Here is a 24,249-nt window from a genome sequence, read left to right on the forward strand (position 1 = left end):
AGAAATTGAAAAGGGAAAAGCTGGGGTGCCTGGATGACTCAGTAGTTGAACACCTGCCTTGGGCCTAGGGCATGAGCCTGGAGTCATAGGATTGAGTCCTATGGGGCTCCCTGCAGAGTCTCCCTGCTCTCTCTGCCTCTCTCTCTCTGTGTCTCTCATGAATGAATAAATAAAATCTTGAACAAAAAAAAAAAGAAAGAAAGAAAAAGGAAAAGCTTTCTAAGTCTGTAATTTTTTGTTATCTATACACCCAAAATTGCTTGACAACCCTTCTGTTGGCTCATCCTGTACTGGGGAGACACTGGATTTGATGATGATGATGATAGTGATGATGATGCTAATGTTGGTTATCATATTCCTGTGGTCTAGGTTTGGTATGACTGCTTACTGTATTTCAGGCCCTGGGCTAAAAATTTTCATATTCAAATCTCACATAATCCTCACAAGGACATTGGGAACATGGACTATTATCTCCATTTTATAAACTAAAGCTTAGAGAGGTTAAGTAACTTGCCCAGAATCACTTAGAAAATGTCAGAGCTGGGCAGCCTGGGTGGCTCAGCGGCTTAGCGCGGCCTTCAGCCCAGGGTGTGATCCTGGAGACCTGGGATCGAGTCCCACGTCAGACTCTGCATGGAGCCTGCTTCTCCCTCTGCCTGTGTCTCTGTCTCTCTCTCTCTCTCTCTGTGTGTGTCTCTAATGAATAAATAAATCTAAAAAAAAAAAAAAGTCATCCATTTAATAACTATCATTTAAAAAAAAAAAAAAGAAAGTGTCAGAGCTTTAAATCCAGGGCTGATTGGCTCTGAATCTCATGTTCTTAATCCCTAGGTTACAATTCCTATTTTTGTTTCCTTCTCTTCCATTAGTTTTCTACAAAAAATCAAAAAACAAAAACAATACATTGTAGGGTTCCCTGGGTGGCTCAGTTGGTTGGGCATCTGACTCTTAGTTTTGTCTCTGGTCATGGTCTTGGGGTTATGAGATCGAGCCCCAAATTGGGCCCACTCAGGGAGTCTGCTTTGGCTTCTCTCTCTCCCTCTCCTCCTGCCCCTCCCCCCACTTGTCCCTGGAGTCCCGGGACTGAGTCCCACATTGGGCTCCCTGCATGGAGCCTGCTTCTCCCTCTGCCTCTCTCTCTCTCTGTGTCTCTCATGAATAAATAAATGGAATCTTTAAAAAAAAAAATCACAGAATCTATAAATAGACACTTTTATAGATCAAGAGTATTGAAATGAATATGCAAATAAAGGCAAACTGGTTTTCCCGATGGGGTGGGGGAAAGTCAATTAGACCTCTATTGGACACAAAGAATTTGCATGTCTCTAAGGATATTTTGCATGCTATCAGCTACTACAATTTACAGAGTTATATAAGAACTCAAAGACAAGAAAAGGCAGGCAGTTTAGAAAGGGTGTGTTGGTCGTGGCCAGGGTGGCTCAGCTGTTTAGCGCTGCCTTCAGCCCAGGACCTGATCCTGGAGACCTGGGATCGGGTCCCACATTGGGCTCCCTGCATGGAGGCTGCTTCTCCCTCTGCCTATCTCTGTGTGTGTGTCTCTCTCTTTAATAAATAAATAAAATCTAAAAAAAAAAAAAGGTGTGCTGAAGGTGGACTACTCTATTAGGCTCTTAAGTTCATCTCTAGCAAGCAAACATAAACATATACTCTGTATGTAGTCTTTAAACACAGACTTGGGACTATCCTGTCCATGGTGTCTGAAAAGTATTTTTTCCCAACTCCTTTTCAGATGATTTCTGAGACACCCGACCCCCCAATCAATGACAAAGCTGTCACAATGGGAGGTTTTGCTTCATCTAAGGGTGGAAGGTGACAATTCTTCACCCTGAAGCCCCTGGAAGGGTCCTGAGCAGGGACTAGGCTCCAACTGTGTACATATCTGCAAAGGTCACAGCCATCACGAAGCAAGAAAAACCCTGACGCTGGGGAAGAAAGAAGACTTTGCAGATGGGAATACAGTATTGGGGAGGAAAAAAAATTTTTTTTTTAAGATTTTATTTAAAATCTTAAAAACAGGGATCCCTGGGTGGCGCAGCGGTTTGGCACCTGCCTTTGGCCCAGGGCGCGATCCTGGAGACCCGGGATCGAGTCCCACGTCGGGCTCCCGGTGCATGGAGCCTGCTTCTCCCTCTGCCTGTGTCTCTGCCTCTCTCTCTCTCTCTCTGTGTGACTATCATAAATAAATAAAAATTAAAAAATAAATAAATAAAATCTTAAAAACAGGGCAGCCCCAGTGGTGCAGCGGTTTAGCGCCGCCTGCAGCCCAGGGCATGATCCTGGAAACCCTGGATGGAGTCCCATGTCAGGCTCTCTGTATGATGCCTGCTTCTCCCTCTGCCTGTGTCTCTGCCTCTCTCTCTGTCTCTGTGAATAAATAAATAAAATCTTTTAAAAAAATAAAATCTTAAAAACAATAAGTAGCTTAAAATAATCGATATGCCAAAGAGCCACATCTTGGGGTAGCAAAATTTGCTCCCCACAGTAGCAAGTACAAAGAGACTCCAGAGTGGGGTTCCTTACAATGCCAAGTAGCTAAAAAAGCAGATGAAGCTGCCCAGGTCAGGAGAAAAAGAGTGTGGTGAGGACAGTAAGCAGCAGCATGAATTTCCGTTCTAAGGGGAAAATTCCTACTTGGCTCTAGCCAACCATTGCCAAGACCAAACATGAGCTGATATTGCCAAGTGTCTCATCTTCCGAAATAAGGCAGAAATAAAAATTTTAATGTAAAAACCTTTCAATTTTATTTATTTGTTTTTATTTTATTATTTATTCATGAGAGACACGAGAGAGAAAGAGATAGAAACACAGGCAGAGGGAGAAGCAGGCTCCCTGTGGGGAGCCCAATATGGGACTTGATTCTAAGACCCTGGGATGAGGACCTGAACCAAAGGCAGACATAGGCTCAACCACTGAGCCACCCAGGTAACCCAAGACCTTTCAGTTTTAAAGGAAGAATATTTTAAAGATTTTATTTTTAAGAAATCTCTACACCCAACATGAGGCTCAAACTCACAACCCTCAAATCAAGAGTCATATGTTTCACCAACTGAGCCAGCCAAGGCCCCTCTAAAGAAAAAATATTTTGGGATGCCTGAGTGGCTTAGCACTTGAACCCCTGCCTTTGGCTCAGGGCATGAGCCCGGATTCCAGGGTTCGAGTCCCACATTGGGCTCCTTGCATGGAGCCTGCTTCTCCCTCTGCCTATGTACCTGCTTCTCTCTGTGTCTCTCATGAATAAAATTTTTTAAAAAAGAATATTTTAAGTTTTAAATGTCATTTATTTTTGAAGAGGCTATTGAGAGAAAAACTCTCTAAAGGCGTGATACACAAGGGAAACCATTTTAGATTTCTTTCTTTTTTCTTTTTTCTTTTTTTTAAGATTTTATTTATTCATGAGAATACGCAGAGAGGAGAGAGAGAGACAGGCAGAGACACAGGGAGAGGGAGAAGCAGGCTCCATGCAGGGAGCCTGATGCGGGACTTGATCCCTGGACTCCAGGATCACGCCCTGGGCTGAAGGCGGTGCTAAACCGCTGAGCCACCTGGGCTGCCTCCTCCCTTTTTTTTTTTTTTTTTTTTTAAGATTTTATTTATTTATTCATGAGGGACACAAGAGAGAGAGAGGCAGAGACACAGGCAGAGAGAGAAAAAGGCTCCCTGCGAGGAGCCTGATGTGGGACTTGATCCAGGATCACACCCTGGCTCGAAGGCAGCACTAAACCGCTGAGCCACCCAGCGATCCCAGATATCTTTCTAAGTCAACATGACTATATAGAAATTGTATTCAAACCCAAACCCGGACTTATGGCCCATCACACATGCATTTCACATCTGCTTTGTGAATGAGTCACCTAAAGGAAAACCGTCTTGTCCTTGAGCTACCACTCAATGCTCCTATTTCCTGCATTGCTTTACCACAGAACTCGTGATTCCTGCCTAAACGCTAATCTATAATCTTCGGGGCTTCTACAAGACACAAGAAGTACATAACTTTGTAAAATCTATTCCTTCTCCAGGACAGTTTCTTCCCTGTAAAGAGCGTGTTTCCCCAAGCAGCTGTCTTAACTTTGGCTGGAGGAAAACTCTTTTTTTTTTTTTTTACTTTTGGACATTCTAAAAGGTTTGTTCATTTGCTTCAACAGGTAATTCATTCACATTGTTCAAAAATTTAAAAGGAAAAAAAAATTTTAAAGGAAATGAGGTGTATAGTGAAAAGACCCCCCCTACCCTGCCTCTCATACCCAGTTATCTAATTACCCTCACTAGATACAAACATCCTTCCAGGGCTGCTGTGGACATAAGGAGGCAAATGTTATTCTTCCCTTACCTACACAGATTATAGCATATGTACCATATTTTCACATTGTGCCATATTTTGCTTTTTTCCCATAAAGTTTATCTTTATGAGCCTTCTCCATCAATACATAAGCAGCTTCCTCATTCTTGCTTATGGCTGCACAGTATTTATTTGTATGCATGTTCCATAATTTATTTCACCAGGTCCCTCTTGATAGGGATTGTTTCCAAAGTTTTGCTATAATAAGTAAATTGGTATTTATGTTAGTTCAAATGTTGATAAATATACCTATAAATACAATGCCTAAAAGCAGAACTGATGAATCAGAGATGCATATTTATGATTTCACCACTTACTGACAATTTGCTCGTGGTGGAGTCTGTACAGATTTACATTTCTACCAGCGAAATATGAGTGCCTATTTCCCATACTCTCTCAAAGACGTGTATTAATGATTCAACTTCAAGATTTCTTTTTTGCCAATCTGATAGGTGAAAAAGTACTTTGGTGTGCTTTTCAGATAAGTACTTTGGTGTGCTTTTCAGATATACACTCTTCCTATTGTAAACATAGTTGCTGATTTTTTCACTTTTTTTTTTTTAGATTTCTTTTTTTTAAGATTTTATTCATTTATTCATGACAGACACACAGACAGGGAGAGAGAGACAGAGACACAGGCAGAGGGAGAAGCAGGCTCCATGCAGGGAGCCTGACATGGGACTCAATCCCGGATCTCCAGGATCAGGCCTTGGGCTGAAGGCAGGGGCTAAACCGCTGAGCCACCCAGGCTGCCCTAGATTTTTTTTTTTTTTTAAAGTAATCTCTGCATCCAGTGTGGGACCCAGACCCACAACCCTGAGATCAAGAGTCACATACTTCAGGGGCGTCTGGGTGGTTTAGTTGGTTAGGCATCTGTCTCAGGCTTGGGTCATGATCTCAGGGTCCTGGGACGGAGTCCTGCATTGGGCTCCCCGCTCAGGGTGGAGTCTGCTTCTCCTCTGCGCCTTCCCCCGCTTGTGCTCTCTTTGTCTCTGACAAGCAAATAAGTCTTAAAAAAAATAAAAAATAAAAATGTTATTTATTTGAGAGACAGGGAGAGTGGGAAGATGAGCAGAGGGAGAGGGGTAAACAGACTGGATGCCAAGTGTGGATCCTAACGTGGGGCTCAATTCCATGACCCCAAGAGCATTACCCAAGCCAGATGCTCAACAACTGAGCCACCCAGGCACCCCCCAGTTTACCATATTTGTTAGTCATAAGAATATAGATGGGAAGACAAAGGTAGGGAGGTTGTAAATTGCATTGACCAGAGTCATGGTTGAGCATGGAACTCAACATACCCCAATTCTGGACCAGGGAATAGTTCCTAAATACTAGCTATCTTTGATGGCAAAAGAACAGTCCAGGAGTGTGGAGATGACTTAGATAAGCAAAAATTTTAAGAGACAATGTTAATAATAGTAAAAATACTACTAATAAATATTAAAATGTTGTCCGATGTCTGCCCAGGAGCAAATGTGCTGGGCTGGAAGAACAGAGATGTCTGAGTTTGTTCCCTGACAGCACTGGTAACACTATCTTTCCAAATAGGAGAACCCTTTTGACTTCCCTCCGATCTAGTCACTGGCATTTCATTTGTCCATTCTACAAAATGTATTGAGCACTCACCACGTGAGGCCCTGGGCTGAGCACCATGAGGTGTGGACGGGTGGGGCTGACTCTGTCCTCACCATTGAGCAGAAGAGGCGCATATCTTGTGGATTTCAAAAGATTGCAGGAGGGGATCCCTGGGTGGCTCAGGGGTTTTGTGCCTGCTTTCAGCCCAGGGTGTGATCCTGGAGTCCCGGGATCGAGTCTGAGGATCGAGTCTCAGGATCGAGTCCCACATCGGGCTCCTTGCATGCAGCCTGCTTCTCCCTCTGCCTGTGTCTCTGCCTCTCTGTGTCTCTCATGAATAAATAAATAAAATCTTAAAAACAACAACAACAACAAAAGATTGCAGGAGAAGGGCCTGTAGGCTTGACTTTTGCAAGATTCAGCTCTGCCAACTCTAAGTCTTGCCTGTGTGTTGTGAAGACAAAATGCAATAATTTCTGTGACAAGTACTTGGTGGGTACAGAATGTACTTTATCTGCTTCTGCTGCAAGGTTCAAGTTGTGCAGAAGGTGAGCCTTCACTGAGTCTGTGAGGGGAGGAGTGGGTTTAGAAGGAGCCCACATATCCCCCTAGGGCCCCTCCCTGGGCTTCTTCTGGTCTGGGAGCTGTTGTCTAAGCACCTCACTCTGGGCCACATTCCACTGCGCGGATGAGAAATGGGCCCAGTCAGGGGAAGTGGCTTGTTCAGGTCATGGATTAGGACCTACATATCCCTAGGCCTGGCCTGGTGAGTCTCTGCAGGCTTCCTGTCTGGGGCAGGGAGGGTTAACCTGACACTGCCCTAGTCCTCTGTCTCCCTTCAGCCCAGAGACATTCTCAGGGAACACAGGGCAGAGGAGAATTTCCTGCTTCTTCAGATGGAGGAAGAACCTCAGAGCAGTGGACAAAGACTTCATCCCACGCTACGCAAGCACCTCCACTTTCCATACACACCCACGGCATCTTTGCTCATGCTGTTCCTTCTTCATACACCCTAACCCCACGTTCTCACTCTCGCTAACTCCGCTACTTCACAATTCACGTGGATATTTATCTCTTCCAGGAAACCTCTGAGCCTCTCCCCAAGCGACTCTCCCTCCTCCAGGCTCCCACGGCAACAGATGATTCCTTATATCCTTAGGTTTTCTGCTTTGTATTAAAAATATAGGGGCCACACTCTTTCCCTCTGTCTGAATAGCCTGAGAGGTCCTCAAGGACAGGGGAACTCTATTTATTTATTTATTTATAACATTTATTTTTAAAGTACTCTCTATATCCAACAGGGGGCTTGAACTCACAGCCCCAAGATCGAGAGTTACAGGCTTCATCAACTGAGCCAGTGCCCCCAGGACCTCATTTTCCCCTCAGGATGTTCCTGAAACACACTGCTTGGCCCTCAGTAGCCAATACTCGACAAGGATCAGACGTGGGCTCAAAGGCCTTTGTTCCCTCACCTTTGGGGCAGGTTCATTTCTAGCATACAGAAGATGCTCGGTAAGTTTACTGAATTGAATTAAACAGCATTAATCATCCTGCAAATGCATCCCACCTCTGAGCATTGAAGTTACTTGGCTCTAACGCGCTGGGATAAAAACTATGTGGGGTACAGAGCTCAGAATTCAAAACATGTGCTCCAAATACTCCGATTTCCTTCCTCATTTGGATTCTTGACAGGGGTTTGTCGGAGTGAGGAGTGTTGAGTCCTCCCAAGGAGCCCTAGTTACCACGGGAGTCTTCCCCACATGCTGCTTCGTGCTGGGGCTGCTGCTCCACCGGCTCTCAGGGTCGGCTCGGGGAGGGCGGAGACGCCAAGCTGTGTCGGGGGCGCACCCAGCAGGGCCCCTTTGTAATGCAGGGCCTCTGGAAGAGAGACTCGCAAAGCGCATCATGGGGCTCCCCCAACCGTTCTCCACGTTGGCTCTCAGAGTGGCCCTCACTAGACCTTAAATCCAGCAGGGACCGAACGAACGAACTGCGGCCGGGACCCCAGAGCGGGAGGAACGGGTCCCACGGCGCCCCCTTGCGGTGCTCTGCACCCACGCCGCGCCCGGGGAGACGCGGCCCCGAGGGCACCGCGTCCACGCCGCCTCCCACCCATTGCCAGAGTCCGGACGCCGCGCCCGGGCGAGGGAGCGGCTGGTCCCGGGGGCCCCGGGAACGCGCTCCTGCCGCTCAGGGCGGGGTCTGACGGCGGGGCCGGGGCCGGGGCCGGGGCCGAGGCCGACCTGCAGCGGGGCGGCGCTGGCACCGCGCGCAGCCTGTGCTGACTCACGGAGAGGGTCCTGCGGGCGGCGCCGAGGCGGCCGTGGGGATGCGGGGTCGCGGGAGCCGGAGCCGCAGCTAGAACCCGGATGGGCGGACCGGCGCCGCGCCCCAGGGTGCTCTCCGCCCAGTGCACGGCGCCCCCCAGCGGGCGCGGGGAGCTCGGCAAGCAACGCCACGCGCGGGGGTCCTCGGATCCAGTCCCCCGCGCGGGACCGCGGGGACAGGAGTCTTCGGCGCGGCGGGGGCGGAGCGCACCGGGCCAGAGCGCGGCGAGTGGGCAGGGCGCGGTGAGTGGGCGGGGCGCAGCGGGGGGCGGGCCAGAGCTCAGCGAGTGGGCGGGGCGCAGCGGGGGGCGGGCCAGAGCTCAGCGAGTGGGCGCGGCAAGTGGGCGGGGCGCGGGGAGTGGGCGGGGCGCGGGGGCGGGCCAGAGCGCAGAGAGTGGGCGGGGCGCGGGCCAGAGCGCGGGGGAGTGGGCGGGGCGCGGCGAGTGGGCGGGGCGCAGCGGGTGGGCGGGCCAGAGCTCAACGAGTGGGCGGGGCGCATTGGGAGAGCGGGCCAGAGCTCAGCGAGTGGGCAGGCCAGAGCGCGGCAAGTGGGCGGAGCGCGGGGGCGGGCTAGAGCGCGGCGAGTGGGCGGGGCGTACGGGCTGGATGGGCCAGAGCGCGGCGAGTGGGCGGGGCGTAGCGGGGGGGGCGGGCCAGAGCTCAGAGAGTGGGCGGGGCGCAGAGAGTGGGCGGGGCGTAGCGGGGTGGCGGGCCAGAGCTCAGAGAGTGGGCGGGGCGCAGAGAGTGGGCGGGGCGCGGGGGGCGGGCCAGAGCGCAGTCCGGCGGGAAGCCGCGGAAGCCGGGACCCTGGGTCCGAGATGACCGCCAGCAAACGGGTGGCGAAGGTAACGGTGGTCGGACGGCCCCTCTCTCGGCTCCCCTGCCTCGCGTGCCCTGCCCCCTGCATCCCGCCCCGGCTCTCGAGCGCGGCTATTTGTCGCCGTCGCCGCCGCCCCGTCGGAGGAGCGGGCTCCTGGAGGGGCGGGAGCCGGACGGGGGGAAGCGAGGGCGGGCGGGGGGCGGGGGGCGCGGATCCAGCGGGGCTGCCGCTGCGGTCCTGGGCTGTGCTGGGAATGGGGCTGCGCCGGCTCCCGTGGAGCCGAAACTGGTTTCGGTTTCGTTTCTTCTGCCAGAAACTTGGCCTGGCAATCGCTCGCGTCTCCCGGGGGTGCTAGAAAGGTTCCGAGAGCCGGGCGCGCCGCTGGGGTGAGGGGGTGCTTAGGCGCAGAGATAACGGGGAGAAGACCTTTGCCTTGGAGTAGCTCATGCCCCGGCCGGAGATGAGGCACCTACGTTTCTAGAGTCCGGGGAAGTATGGGGTGTTGAGTAGGGGTCAGGCACGAAGTCCCCTGGGTATTCTCCGGAGGAAAAGCTGCCAAGGCGGAGCTGGAAGGCGTCCTGGAGTAGGTGGCGTGCGCTCGTCCTTCTACAGATGTGGTCGGAAGCCTGTCATGTGCTGGCTCCTGTGCTAGATGAGCAAAAATCTTGCCCTTCCCTCCTTGAGTTTTCTTTCCAATCAGGGACACAGTTTGCAGATTGACTTATTTTTGAGAGAGAGAGAGAGAGAGAATCCCAAGCAGACTCTATGCTGAGGACAGAGCCTGAGCTGGGGCTGGGGCTGGATCCCACGACCCTGAGATCAGGACCCCAGCAAGCTGAAATCAAAGAGTCCATGCTTGGGGCTCCTCGGTGGCTCAGTGTTTGAGCATCTGCCTTTGGCTCAGGTCGTGATCCCAGGGTCCTGGGATGAGTTCTGCATCGTGCTCCCGGCAGGGAGCCTGCTTCTCCCTTTGCTTCTGTCTCTCTGTGTCTCATGAATACATAAATAAAATCCTTAAAGAAAAAGTCTATCTTTAACTGACTGAGCCACCCTGGGGTCCCTCCAGTCAGGAACACTATTTAAAGTGAGGTCTGGGAGGATGGGAAGTGGGCAAACAAGGGTGGGAAAGCCCAGGGTGTTTGAAGGACTGGGGTGTAGCCTTCATGTGGGCAGAGGTCGGGAAGCAGGAGCAGTCGTGGTGAGGTGGGTCTGACTTTGTCTTGGAAGTGCCCCTCCAGTGTGTAGGGTGGGGGCAGGTTTAAGGGGGTGAAGAGGACTGCCGGCTCCTCTGGACCTTTGAGAAATAGGAGGTCTCAGATTGGGGCATAGAGCTGGCCAAGCCCAGAAGAACTGAAATCTGGAGGTTAGCAACAAAAGGATGCGGAAGGTCTTTCTAGTCAAGTGGGAAAGGGCTGGGAGCCAGTATTTGCCACACTGACACGACTAAGTGCCAGGCTATTTACATTAGTTCGTGAAATTCCCACAACAACTTTGTGTGAGATAAATTTTTACAAATGAGGAAGTTGAGGCTCAAAGAGAATAACTCGGTTGTCCAGGGTCACCCAGGAGGGAGTGATAGAGCTGGACGTGGAGTCCAGGTAGGTGGTGCTCAACCTGCAGGCTCTTCCAGTGGCTTCTTTACTTTCATTTTCTGTTCCTCGGAGTCAGGTGGTTTCCTAACCGGCCTCAGGAAAGAGCGGGGCATCTTAGCTCGAGTTTCACTATCCTCAGGCTTGCAGCATCTTTGGCAGAACTCTTCTACAACCAAAAAGGCCAAGTGATCCCCGTTATAGTAAAGTCAGGAAGATGTCCATTCCAGAGCTTCTCTGTTTGGCTTAGGGCTTCATTTCTTTTTTTCTTTTTTTAAACTATGTCTGTGAGGTGATGGCCCTCACTTTTTTTTCCCTTTAGATTTTGTTTATTCATGAGAGACACAGAGAAAGAAGCAGGAGACATAGGCAGAGGGAGAAGCAGGCTCCCTGTGGGAAGCGCCATGCAGGACTCCATCCCAGGACTCCGGGATCATGACCTGAGCCAAAGGCAGACGCTCAACCACTGAGCCACCCAGGTGTCCCTAGGGCTTCCTTCTTGCCAGAGGGTCGTAGATGTTACTGGAGCTAGGACTCATGGTAGCAGGTGCTTCTACTTGGGGAGTAAAATATAAATAAGGGGTCATAGACTCTGGGCACAAGGCACAAGAAGCAGTTTGTTGGTATGAACAGAGACAGAGTATGGGCTGAGACACAGGCGATGAGGCCAGGGTTGCGTTTAGATGTTGGGGATGCAGAGAAAGTTCACATGGTCCACAGCCTGAAGAGCCCCTCCCAAGCTGTGGACTAAGTTTGAGCTTTCTGTCTGCCTTTTGTTTGTACCACCATTTCTCAGCCTTGTCACTGTTGACATCTGGGGCTGGGTAATCCCTTGTACGATGTCTGTCAGCATCCCTGGCCTCTACTCCCTAGATGCTGGTGGCACTTTCCTGCAACAACCCAAAGTGGCTCTAGGCATTGCCCAGAGTCCGCTGGAGGGGTGGGGTCAAATTGGCACCGGTTTGAAAGCCAATGGTTTGGGACCCCTGGGTGGTTCAGTGGTTGAGTGTCTGCCTTTGCCTCAGGTTGTGAGCCCAGGATCCCAGGATTGAGCCCTGTATCCAACTCCCAACAGGGAACCTGTTTCTTCCTCTGCCTGAGTCTCTGCTTTTCTCTTTGTGTCTCTCATGAATAAATAAATAAATAAAATCTTTAAAAGAAAAGAAAACTGATGGTTTATAATAACCATTTGGTGTTCCAGAGGAATATGACCTGTCCTTGGATGTCTTTTTCTTTGTTTTTTTTTTTTTTTAAAGGGTTTTATTTATTTATTTATTTTTTACGATAGTCACGCAGAGAGAGAGAGAGAGGCAGAGACAAAGGCAGAGGGAGAAGCAGGCTCCACACAGGGAGCCTGACATGGGACTCGATCCCTGGACTCCAGGATGCCGAATGCAGGCATCAAACCCCTGAGCCACCCAGGCGTCCCATAAAATCTTTTTTTTTTTTTCCATAAAATCTTTTTTAAAAGAAAGATTTATTTATTCTTTGAGTGAGACAGCGTGTGTAAGCAGAGGAGGGGCAGAAGGAGAGACGCAGACTCTCTGCTGAGAAGGGAGCTGGATGTGTGGCTCAGTCCCAGGGCCCTGAGATCATGACCTGAGCTGAAATCAATAGTGAGACACTTGGGCAGCCCAGATGGCTCAGCGGTTTAGCGCCGCCTTTGGTCCAGGGCCTGGGATCGAGTCCCACCCTGCATGGAGCCTGCTTCTCCCTCTGCCTATGTCTCTGCCTCCCTCTCTCTCTGTGTCTCTCATGAATAAATAAATAAAATCTTAAAAAAAAAAGTGTCAGACACTGAGCCACCCTGGAGCCCCCGAGCCTGGCACATTCTGGGTGCTCAGTAAGGACTCTTTGCCAGCTCCTGTCCCAGAGGGTGTCCTCTGGGACTTGGGACAGCTTGCTGCTGGGACAGGCAGGCAGATGCGGGGCTGAAGTAGGGGAGGCTAACCCTCTGCCCACTGCTGTGCCCCCTGCAGGAGCTGGAGAGTCTTCAGGCAAAGCTTCCCCCCTACCTACGGGACCTGTTCAGTGATGATGCGGACGTCCTGGTGTGGCATGTGCTCCTCCTGCCCGTGAGTGTTCCTGGGGACCACGGCTTTTGTTTGGGATAACAGGCCAAGGACATAGGGAGGCTTAGGACTACTTCAGACTTTACCCTGCCTAGAATCCTTTTCTTGCCCGGAGACCAATCATGGGCAGAGGTCTCTGGGTTGATTGTTTCTTTTTTTTTTTTTTTTTTGGGTTGATTGTTTCTGAGGTCGAAGCAGGCTGATGAAGAGGCTGAAAGACTTCTGGATTTAGTAGGAGACTCTTTCCTCAAACCAGTAGTCACCAAGCCCGCCACACAAGTGTCAGCAAACAAATGACATCGAAAGAAGGAAACAGATCCCTTGGATCTTTGTCAAGGGATAGGGATAAACTTCCTGTTTTTCACAGTTGGCGGAATTTGATCTCTCAAACCTACAATGTATTTTGCTTTCTTTCTTTTTTTTTTTAATGTTTATTTATTTATGATAGTCACAGAGAGAGAGAGAGAGAGAGAGAGGCAGAGAGAGAGAGGCAGAGACATAGGCAGAGGGAGAAGCAGGCTCCATGCACTGGGAGCCCGATGTGGGATTCGATCCCGGGTCTCCAGGATCGCGCCCTGGGCCAAAGGCAGGCGCCAAACCGCTGCGCCACCCAGGGATCCCTATTTTGCTTTTTTTTAATGATCATATTTCAGACAACTTTTTTTTTTTTTATTCCAGTGTAGTTTGCACACAGCGATATGTTAGTTTCAGGTTTACAATGTAGGGATTGGGCAACTACTGTTAGGTATGACTACGTAGATAACTCTACGTTATCAGATAACTCTGATTTTGATTTTTCTCCATTTATGAGATCTCTCTCAATAAAATCTCCCCTGAAAACCATATTCTAGAGGACCTGTCTGACTGCCAAGATTTCTATTTTATCATTAATAGACGGACAGTGTTTTCTACGGGACAGTCATCTACACACCTTTAGTTTTGTGAACGTAAAAATTAAAACAGTGAACCTTTTAGGTAGCTCTTTGGCATATAAAGAGAACAACTCACCGGATTATTTAGGATTTGGACTTCTTACTTCTTTAGGATTTGGACAACGCAGTGTCCTGGTTTAGGCCATCTTCTCTTTAACTGATGTGTAGTCTTGAAAAGGGGAGAAAGGCTGGAGTCGGGGCCACATATGGACATCTGTTGTGTCCTGTGGGCTGCTAGGTTCAAGCAACCCATTTACCTGGCTTGGAGTAAGAACACCTGCTCTAGGCCTCAGGTGCCAGAGGATGAAGGTGCTAGAAGGTGCTCAGGGATGGATTAGATCCCAGGGAAGCTAGCTCTGAGGTGGATAAGAGTCAAAGTGGGGGAGCAGGTCAGAAGGAAGGAGGTGGACGACAGGGACACTCGGGGAAGGTCCCATTGCAGCGGATACTGTGAAATCAGAAGACCCTATTGTTTGGCAAGACGAAGTGGTTGGTCTTCTGGTCTGAGCACAATTCCAGTATGTGGAGGCATGCCCTGCCTCAACAGCAAGCAGTCCTCAGGACACCACCTGGGTGTCTTCCTCTTTAACTCACTTCTGACACTATCTCGCTGGAGATGGCGTCAGATCACACAGATTACAGCCCAGTCCCACAAGACTGTCCCCTCTGCACACACTCTCCAAACTCCTCTCAGATATCAGTTGCAAGTCCAGCTGCTTCTGACCGAATGGTTATAAACCAGAGGTTCCCATGACCCCTTCCTCAGGTTCAGTTAATCTGCTGGGGTGGTGCACAGAATGCAGAGACATTTTCCTTTTACTAGATGAACGTATTTTCTGAAAGGGTATAACACAGAACAGCCAGATGGAAGAGATGCACAGGGCCAGGCATGGAGGAGGGCACGGGGCTTCCACACCCTCCCCGAGTGCACCACTCTGCCCAAACCTCCACCTGTTCACCAGCCCAGAAGCTCCCTGAAACCTGTCTTTTTTGGGGTTTTGTGGAGGTTTTATTCCATAAGCATGAATGATGAAGTCATTGGCCATTGGCGATTGGACTGTAGTCCTTCTCCCCTCCAACCGTCCAACCCTGTGGTTGGCTCCCCAGCTCCAGCCCCATCCTTAGGTGCTTCCAAAAACTATCTCATTAACATAACATTTGGGTCACTCTCAACACTTGGGAAATTCTAAGGGTTTTGAGAGCCGGGGAGCTATGGACAAACCTGAGGAATATGTCTGAATGACCAAATATGTATTTCTTTTTCCTTTCTTTTTAAAAGATTTTATTTATTTATTCATGAGAGACACACGAGAGAGACAGAGACACAGGCAGAGGGAGAAGCAGGACTCTTCCCAGGACCCCAGGATCACAACCCAAGCCAAAGGCAGGCGCTCAACAGCTGAGCCATCCAGGTGCCCCCCAAATATATATTTCTTATAAATCACAGTAGCACAGTAGGTGTGCTCCCAGAAACTAGCCAGAGACCTTCCATCTATGCAGGGGTCCTGAACAAGCATATTGGTTGGGAAGATTGATGCAGAACAGTCAGCTAAGGGGGCCCCCAGGTGTCTGGTGAAGCCATAAAGGAGGCGTGGTTGGGAGGCAGGGGAAAGAGAATCCAGAAAGGTCTGTGGGGCAAGCAGACAGATGGCCCTTCAACACCTCCATCTCAGTATATACACTTACCAAGGTGGCCCCCCTTGTCACTTCATATCAGGGAGGCTAACGGCGGGACGAGCCTTGGGAGCTCCTGGTAAGAGTTCACTGAGAACCCCTGTGGCCTGAGCACTGTTTCCAGGACACTGCCTGAGCAGTCATCCTGCAGTCCTCTCAACCACCCCACCAGGAAGCCTGGCATCTTTTACAGAGATGAGAGGGAATGGAAGCCGAGGGGGCTGAGTGGTTCGTCACACAGAAGGTGGCACAGGGTAAGGTGGCAGCGCTGGGGGGATAGCCACGCGCTTTCTCTAAACCCAAAACTTAGAAGGAAATCAGACTTTCTCAGCCAACCCCAAGGTACAGTATGAAGCCATCGGGTGGTCCAACTTCTTCATGTCACGGATGGGAAACTGATTCCCTGAGGAGCTCCCAGCCACGCCGCAGGCCCCGAGGCAGAGCTGGGGCAGCTCCTGGGGCCTCTGCTCCAGGGCTCCGCTCTCCTTCCCCACTAGGGCCCTGGAAGCTGGCATGCACCCCTGTAGGCAGGACACACTGGTGTCCGCCATCCTGTCCTGAGGCTTCACCCTTGGCCCTGTCTCTGCCTCACAGGCCAGGGCTCTTTTTTTCTTTTTCCTTTTTAAAATTTTTTAATGATTTTATTTTATTTATTTGACAGAGAGAGAGCACCTGCACCAAGCAGCGGGAGCAGCAGGGGCAGAGGGAGAAGCAAACTCTTCGCTGGGAAGCCTGATGCGGGGCTCATCCCAGGACCCCCGCTCATGACCTGAGCCAAGGCAGACGCATAACCAGCTGAGCGCCCCCCCCGCCACCCCATCCCCAGCACCTGCCAGGGCTCTTATCAAGAATAGAAATGCTGAAGGGATCCCTGGGTAGCTTAGTGGTTTAGCGCCTGCCTTTGGCCCAGGGCGTGATCCTGGAGTCCCGGGATCAAGTCCATGTCGGGCTCCCGGTGCATGGAGCCTGCTTCTCCCTCTGCCTGTGTCTCTGCCTCTCTCTCTCTCTCTCTTGTGTATCATGAATAAATACATAAAATATTAAAAAAAAAAAGAATAGAAATGCTGAGACAATCTCCTCATCAGCCCTTAGGCCATCCCTTCTTCTATCTCAGACACTCCCAGGACCACGATGGCTCCCGTTTTGCCCTCTGCTAAATGAAGAGGAGTTCTTTTAAAACCTTGACCCTGGGTTTAAATCTGTAGGTCATTCTGGCTGTCTTTGTCTTGTCTTCTCAGTAAAGAAGTTTCTGAAAGGAGCTGGAGCTTTCAACCAGCAGGGAGCCCCTGTGCTCTTGTGCTGGGGTCACCTGAGTCCTCAGGCTGCTCACTTCTGGGAGCATAGACTAGTGCTCATGTGTGGGGATGTAGGGTCGACCGTGCTAGGTTCCTGGCCAGCACACCACTGTGGCCCTGGCAAGCTACAGTGAACTTGAGTTTCCTCATCATAATATAAATGCTAGTAGTGGTGAGTTTTCATAATACTTCCTGTATTGGGACACCTGGGTGGCTCAGCAGTTGAGTGTCTGCCTTTGGCTCCGGGCATGATCCTGAGGTCCCAGGATCGAGTCCCACATTGGACCCCCTGCATGGAGCCTGCTTCTCCCTCTGCCTGTGTCTTGCCTCTCTCTCTCTCATAAATAAATGAATAAATAAAATCTTAAAAAAAATACTTCCTGTATTTTCCAAAGGTAGTGCTTTCCATGTGAAGGCCCTGTTCTAAGGGCTTAACATAAATGAACTCATTTACTATTCACATAAGCTCTGTGAAGAAGCCTATTATTATTCTCATATAGAAGCAGAGAGAGGTTAAGTTACTTGCATAAGATCACACAGCGAGGGGATAGCAGAGCCAAGATTCATCCTGAGGCGGAGTGGCTCCAAAGGCCATGTAATCCCTACCTTCCGCTGCATGGACTAATGTGTGTCAAGCCCTTCACATAAGGTGACACAGAGTAGATGCTTGGGAGAGCTTTCTGGTTGCTCAGAGTCTGGAGGGTCTGGCTCCTGGCAACCCCAAACCCCCAGTCACTCCAGCCCCTGATTTCTTTCTTTAAGAATTTTTTTTTAATTCTGGTAAAATAACACGATAACACCATTTGCCATTCTAAGCCTTTTTTTCTTTTTTAAAGATTTTATTCATTTGAGAGGATGGAGGGGAACAGTGGGGGCAAGGGAGATGGACAAGCTGGCTCCATGCAGAATGCAGGGCCCTGAGACTCGATCCCAGGTCCCCCATCTCATGACCTGAGCTGAGACCAAGAGTCAGATGCTTAACTGCCTCACCGACCAAGCCACCCCGGCGCCCCCCATTCTAACCCTCATGTTTATAGTCAGCGGCACTCAGTATGTTCCCATTGTTGTGCGACTATCCCCATGGTCCACCTCCAGAACACTTTCATCTTTCCCTTCTGGAACGCTGTACCCATGAAACACTGACTCCCCATTCCTGCTCCCCACCCCACTCAGCACCTGCCAACTCATTTTCTATTTTATGGCTATGAATCTGACTCCTAGGTACCTCCCCCGAGTGGTGTCCTATAGTATTTGCTCTTTTTTTTCCTAGCTTATTTCACTTAACATAACGTTTTCAGAGTTCATCCACATTGTGGCACTTTACCATTCTTCTTTTTTTTTCAAGATTTTTAATTTATTTATTTATTTATTTATTCATTCATTCATTCATTCATTCATTCATGAGAGACACAGAAAGAGAGAGGCAGAGACACAGACTGAGAGAGAAGTAGGCTCCTGCAGGGAGCCTGATATGGGACTTGATCCCAGAACTCTGGGGTCACACCCTAAGCCAAAGGCAGACGCTCAACCACTGAGCCACCCAGGCGTCCCTTACCTTTCTTTCTTAAGGGTGAGCAACATCCTATTGTACATATAGGCCATGCTTTGTTTACCCACTCATTCATTGAGGGGCATTTCAGTTCTTTCAACTTTTTGCCCCTGTGAATCATGCTGCTGTGAGCACAGGTGTACAAGTATCTATTGGAGTCGCTGCTTTTGGTTCCTTTGGGTATGTACTTGGAGCTGGAACTGCTGGATCTTATGCTAATTCTATATTGTTTTTTTTTCCAAGATTTTATTTATTTATTCATGAGAGACACACACACAGAGAGAGAGAGAGAGAGAGAGAGAGAGAGGCAGAAACACAGACAGAAGGAGCCCGATGTGGGAGCCCGATGTGGGACTCGATCCTGGGTCTCCAGGATCACGCGCTGGGCTGAAGGCGGCACTAAATTGCTGAGCCACCCACGGATCCCCCTAATTCTGTGTTTTGATTTTTAAGGAACTGCCATGTGGTTTTGCACAGCAGCTGCACCATTTTACACCCCCGAGCTCCTGACATCTTAGCATTTCATTTTCTCCATGTCCTCTCACCACTGATAATGATGTTCTCCATCACTTGCTCACTGTGCCCACAGAGAAGATATCTGTCCTTCCTCCTCCCCTAATTCTCAGATGACCGTTGGTGACAACATGCAAAGACCTTGAAGGTATTATGTGAAGTGAAATAAGTCAGGCAGAGAAAGACAAATGCCACGTGGTCTCTTATATGTGGAATCTAAAGAAACAAAACCCAAAAAACTCAACTGACAGAAAAGGAGATCAGGTTCTGGTGTTTATCAGAGACAGAGGGGGGCATATGGAGGGAGGTGGTAAAAAGGTATAGACTTTAGGGTCTCAGTCAGGGAAGCGTCTGACTCTTGCTCTCAGCTCAAGTCTTGATCTCAGGCTTCTAAGTTCAAGCCCCATGTTGGGATCCACACAGGATATGGAACCTACTTAAAATGTTTTTCAAAAATAAAATGTGTAGGGGTGCCTGGGTTAATTAAGTGTCTGCCTTCAGCTTGGCTCATGATCCCGGGGTCCTAGGATCAAGCCCCACATTGGGCTCCCTGCTCCGGGGGGAGCTGGCTTCTCTCTCTCCCTCTGCCTGCCGCTCCCCCTGTGTGTGCTCTCTCCAATAAACAAAAATCAAATCTTTTTTTTTTTTTAAAGGTGCAGACTTCCATTTATAAGATAGGTAAGTGCTGAGGACACACAGCATGGGGACAGTAGCTGACACTGCTGTGTGGCACACGGGAAAGTAAGACAGTAAATCCTAAGAGTTTTCATCACCAGGAGAAACTTTTACCTTTTTTCTTTTTCTTCTTACTGTATCTGTATGAGAAGATGGATATTAGCTAAGCCCATCGTGCTCATCATTTCACTGTGCATGTAAATCAAACCTTTGCGCCATACACCTAAAATTTATGCGGTGATATATGTCAATTATTTTTCAGTAGAACTGTAAAAAAGTTCATTATTGGGGGAAAAAAAAGGAGGTGGTTCTTAGAGCTCATCTAGTCAAACTTGACCCAATTTTCGAATGAGGAAACAGACTCAGAGGTGGGGGCGGCTGGCCTGTAGTCAGTTGCCCAGCAAGAACCAGGGTCCGATTTTTGTAACTCCCAGGCCAGTGTTGTTTTGTGACTCGACTCTTCCACGAATCTGTGGCTCAGTCATCAAGTGTGTGCAGGTGCCATCTGTATCCATTCATGGTCCTACCTGGGGGTATAGCAGAGGATGCTGGGAACCCGGGGTAGGGTGGGGAGGGGGGGAGCCAGACCAAGGCCCTAGGAGGAAAACCATCTTTCTGGAGGAGACAAGTCTTAAAACAGAGCTTAACCTTCTGTTGCACAGGAGAAACCACCCTATAACCTCAAGGCCTTCCACCTGCGCATCAGCTTCCCCGAGGACTACCCGTTCAAGCCCCCCACGGTGACCTTCACCACCAGGATCTACCACCCCAACGTGGGCCACGACGGAGACGTTTGCCTGCCTATCATCAGCAAGGAGAACTGGAATCCTCACACCAAGGCCTGCCAAGGTGGGACTAGGTCTTCCCTAACAGGACGGACTGATCCTGGATTCAGGGTTATGGGACTGGTTTTGAGGCAGGAAAGCCCAAAGAAGGGGAAATAAAGATTGCGGGTCTCAGCCTGTCTTTGGGCAGAAGGGATGCATCCTGAGATCCTGGGCTGGCTGGCCTGGTGCTGCCTCTGCTCGTCTACTTGGGCAGGTGTAACAGAGCAGCATGGTTAGGGGTCATGGGAGAGAGAAGCTGTAGGCTCTAGGGGGAAGCACTCTGGGGCTCTGTCTGCGGACCTTGGTGAGGTCTGCTCCTCCCCAGGCTCAGTGCCATAATGACAGTCGAGGGGATTGGCCCAATGATGGCAGTACACGTCGATTAAGCCATGCTGGGAGCTTCGCACCCTGGCTTCACCCAAATCCCCAGCAGCCCCATGTGCGTTGTCCCTGTCGCCTTGTTGTTTAACTAGGTGAGGACCCTGGGGCATGTGACAGGTAAAGCGCTTGCCCAGTGTTGTACAGCTGGCAAGTGGCCAAGCTGGGCTTACTCTAGGACACTTACTCCGAGTGGCTGACTCTAGGACAGCGGTCCCCAGGAAGACGTTCTGTAGAGAAAGAAATGTTCCATAGCCGCACAGTGCGGTTCCCCAGTCAGTAGTCACGTGTGGCTCTTGAGTACCTGACATGTGGCTAATGTGACTGAGGAACTGAGTTCCTAATTGCAGTTAATTTTAATTCGTTTCAAGTTATGTATCTGCACATGGCTAGTGGCTACCATAGTGGACAGTGTGTTTCTAGACTCCATGAGTGTGATCTGTGTGCAGAGTCTGTCTTGCATCTGGACCAGCTCAGTTCTTCTTTTTTAAAATTAATTAATTAATTAATTTTTAAAGATTCTATTTATTTATTCATGAGAGAGACACACAGAGAGAGAGGCAGAGACAGGCAGAGAGAAAAGTAGACTCCATGCAGGGAACGCGATGTGGGATTTGATCCCAGGACTCTAGGATCACATCCTGGGCCGAAGACAGGCGCTTAACCACTGAGCCACCCAGGCGTCCCTCATTTATTTATTTATTTATTTATTTATTTATTTATTTATTTATTTATTTTTTTCCTCATTTATTTTTTTAAGAGACAGATGATAAAGAGAGAGCGGGCACGCTTGAGTGGGGGTGCAACTGAGGGGATAGGAGAGGGAGAGAATCTCAAGCAGACTCCCCACTATGCAAGGAGCCTGACACTGGGCTTGATCTCATCCCCCTGAGATCAGGACCTGAGCTGAAATCAAGAGTCAAATGCTTAACTGAGCCACCCAGGCTCCATAACCAGCTCATTCTTAGCCTTGGGAACAAGGATCCCTTGGGGGAGAGAAGGAGTGGAGATGTGGTCCAGGGGGACTGTGGAGCACTCTTTGCTTAGAACCCCATGTTTGTGTATGTTCGCATGTGCACATGCCTCAAGTGATGGGCCACTCCCTTCACCAGGTTCCCAGAGGAAAGATTGGGAGCCACTGGGCAGTCGTGGTTTCCAGTCTTTAGTATCAGAACCCTTTTTCCCAAATAAAAGTTGATTTATTTAGAATCCTATCAAACAGAAAAATAGAGTGGTTCTTGTTGAAAAGGGGGTGAGACTCAGAAACCCCATTTATCTCATCAACCCCCATGATGGGAAGCTTCTCTGAAGCCACAGAACGTGGTTTGAAAGCACTGGTGCAGCCGGTCAGGGCTCTGGGCCCCATCAGTGAGGAATGAGGGCCATTTGACTTGGTCATAGAGTCATCATCGTCATTCCATCCAAGGAGATGGAACCTCCTTGGGAGTCCTCCACAGAGTGAGTGTGGGATGCCGGGGGACCTAAGGGTGGGCTGCAATCGCCTCCTCCCCAGGGTCTTTCTCTCATCCTAATGTCCTGATCTGGCCTCTCTCCCCAGTCTTGGAGGCTCTCAGCGTGCTGGTGAATAGACCAGACCTGGGGCAGCCAGTTCGGGTGGAGCTTGCCGACCTGCTGACGCGGGACCCAGAGCTGTTCAACAGAAAGGCCCAAGAGTTCACCCTCCAGTATGGAGTGGACCGGCCCTCCTAACTGGTTCTGACCCCTCTCTGTTGCTGGGTCCTCTGTGTGGTGGACGACATGTTTGACAGACTGGGTGCTAGAGCCCCTCTCGTTTGTTTCATGTTTTCCTTCATGGGTTGTTAATCATTAGTCTGTGTGTGTGTGTGTGTGTGTGGTGTGTGGTCCCATTCCCGGGTTCACCTGGCCACAGGTGAGCCTTTCCTGCTCTCTTTTTCTACCCCAGAGCCAGAGGAGTTCACGTTTGTGCAGTGACAGGCCAGCTCTCCAGCACTCTGTGGCCTGGAAATCTGATCTCACTAATTGCTCTGTCTTACAGACACAGGTCACCTTTGGGCCAGGGTGGCAGGAAATGGGCCCAGAAGGCATCTAGAATCTCCATGGGGCCCTGGCATCCCGGGGGGCAGAGGGGACATGGGGAGTGTGCATGGGAGAAGGATTTGTCTTTACAGTTGAGCAATTTGTTGAGTGATTGAAGTCAGACTGCTAATAGGTACTGTATGTTTAGATTTCAGTATTAAACGTTTCCTTTTCTACTGATAAATCACAAAATAAAGAATCTCGATCCTGGAAATCTGACTACATGGTTCTGTTTTTTTGTTTTGTTTTGTTTTGTTTTTTGTTTTTAAGATTTATTTATTTATTTATTTATTTGAGAGAGAAAGCATGAGTAGGGAAAGAGGCAGAGGGAGAGGGAGAGCATCTCAAGCAGACCCCCTGATTAGCGCAGAGCCTGAGGTGGGGCTCGATCTCACGACCCTGAGATCATGACCTGAGCCAAAACCAAGCTTTGGATGCTCAACCAGTTGAGCCACCCAGCACCCCTGATAACGTGGTTTTAAACTTTTTTTTTCTTTTTCTAAAGACTATTTATTTGAGAGAGAGAGAGAGAGCACATGTGGGCAGGGGGCTGGGCAGAGGGAGAGGGAGACTCTCAAACAGACTCCAGGCCGTGTGTGGAGTCTGAGGCGAGGCTCATTCCCACGACCCCAAGATCATTGTGAGCTGAAACCAAGAGTCGGATGCTTAACCGGCTGAGCCACCCAGACGCTCCCGACTACATGGCTTTGAGACCACTTGCAATCCCATTAGGTTGCCAGTTCCTAGGGGCTATCCTTCACGCTGGGAGGAATGTCCCCTTCCATCCAGTCCGGAGGGACCACAGGAACCATCTGCTGTCCACTCATCAAAGTCGAGGATGAATTTGGAGCCTGGCTGAGTGTTTGTTGAGAGGACGGAATGGTCTCCTCAGGAGAAGGTGAGGCTGAGGGTTAGCTCCCATCTACTAAAAAGTGTGACCCTGATGGCTCGCTGGGCTTTGAGCCTCGTGTAACCCCAAACACCATGGGGAAGGCTGGCCACGAGGGACTAGGCTGGTAACACGTCCACAGGGGTAGCGCCCCCATTTTGCAGATGAGACTACTGAGGCACAGGGTGCTTCCGTGGAAGCCCAGGTCTGCTCTGCCAGTCAGGGCAAGGGCCCACACCTCTTGCCACAGTACCCAGTGTGGGCAAGGGCCCACACCTCTTGCCACAGTACCGAGCTGGCTGGTTTTTGTTTCTGTGTTTTTCATGAGCTGTTCTTACCAGCCCATGAGCTCCAAACGGCTGACAGAGGTAGACAGGACTATTAGCAGGAAATTACAAGCAGCTCAAGGCTTCATCTCTAATGAACAGTGGAAAAGCAAAAACAAGTCAGAACTTCAGCCTGAAGGAGGGACTTTCAGCGGGCGGTGGTGCTAAGCCACTGGAGGCCGCTGCTCGCAAGAGACAGAATGTGGGGTGAGGGATTCACCCCAGGCCCTGCTAACCTAGTTTGAGATTTCTAGAGAATCTTCTATTCTAGCACCTGCCCTGGATTTTCTAATCTGAGAGAAGTGTGGACAGGAAAGAGAACTGGGAAAAGCGCCACCAAAGGCTTGAAATGTACAAATGCATTGACTTTTGGCCTCACCTATGGAATAC

At 49.8% G+C, this 24,249-nt stretch overlaps 1 protein-coding gene across 3 annotated transcripts; it reads left to right on the plus strand.

The window, feature by feature from the left end:
• The first annotated feature begins 8,231 nt into the window (after positions 1–8,231).
• On the plus strand, positions 8,232–22,858 carry UBE2L6 (ubiquitin conjugating enzyme E2 L6). 3 transcript variants are annotated; one of them, XM_041722022.1, is made up of 4 exons: positions 8,232–8,505; positions 12,651–12,746; positions 20,044–20,230; positions 22,145–22,858. In XM_041722022.1, exons 1-4 carry the CDS (start codon positions 8,305–8,307, stop codon positions 22,294–22,296), a joined length of 636 nt encoding a protein of 211 aa, XP_041577956.1. In that variant the 5' UTR covers positions 8,232–8,304; the 3' UTR covers positions 22,297–22,858. The 3 variants fall into 3 exon arrangements, with proteins under 3 accessions (XP_041577956.1, XP_041577957.1, XP_041577958.1); XM_041722023.1 differs by lacking the exon at positions 8,232–8,505 and adding an exon at positions 8,989–9,107; XM_041722024.1 differs by lacking the exons at positions 8,232–8,505; positions 12,651–12,746 and adding an exon at positions 9,019–9,107.
• The last annotated feature ends 1,391 nt before the right edge of the window (positions 22,859–24,249 follow it).

Source organism: Vulpes lagopus, chromosome 11 (assembly GCF_018345385.1).
Source record: "Vulpes lagopus strain Blue_001 chromosome 11, ASM1834538v1, whole genome shotgun sequence".
NCBI lineage: Eukaryota > Metazoa > Chordata > Mammalia > Carnivora > Canidae > Vulpes > Vulpes lagopus.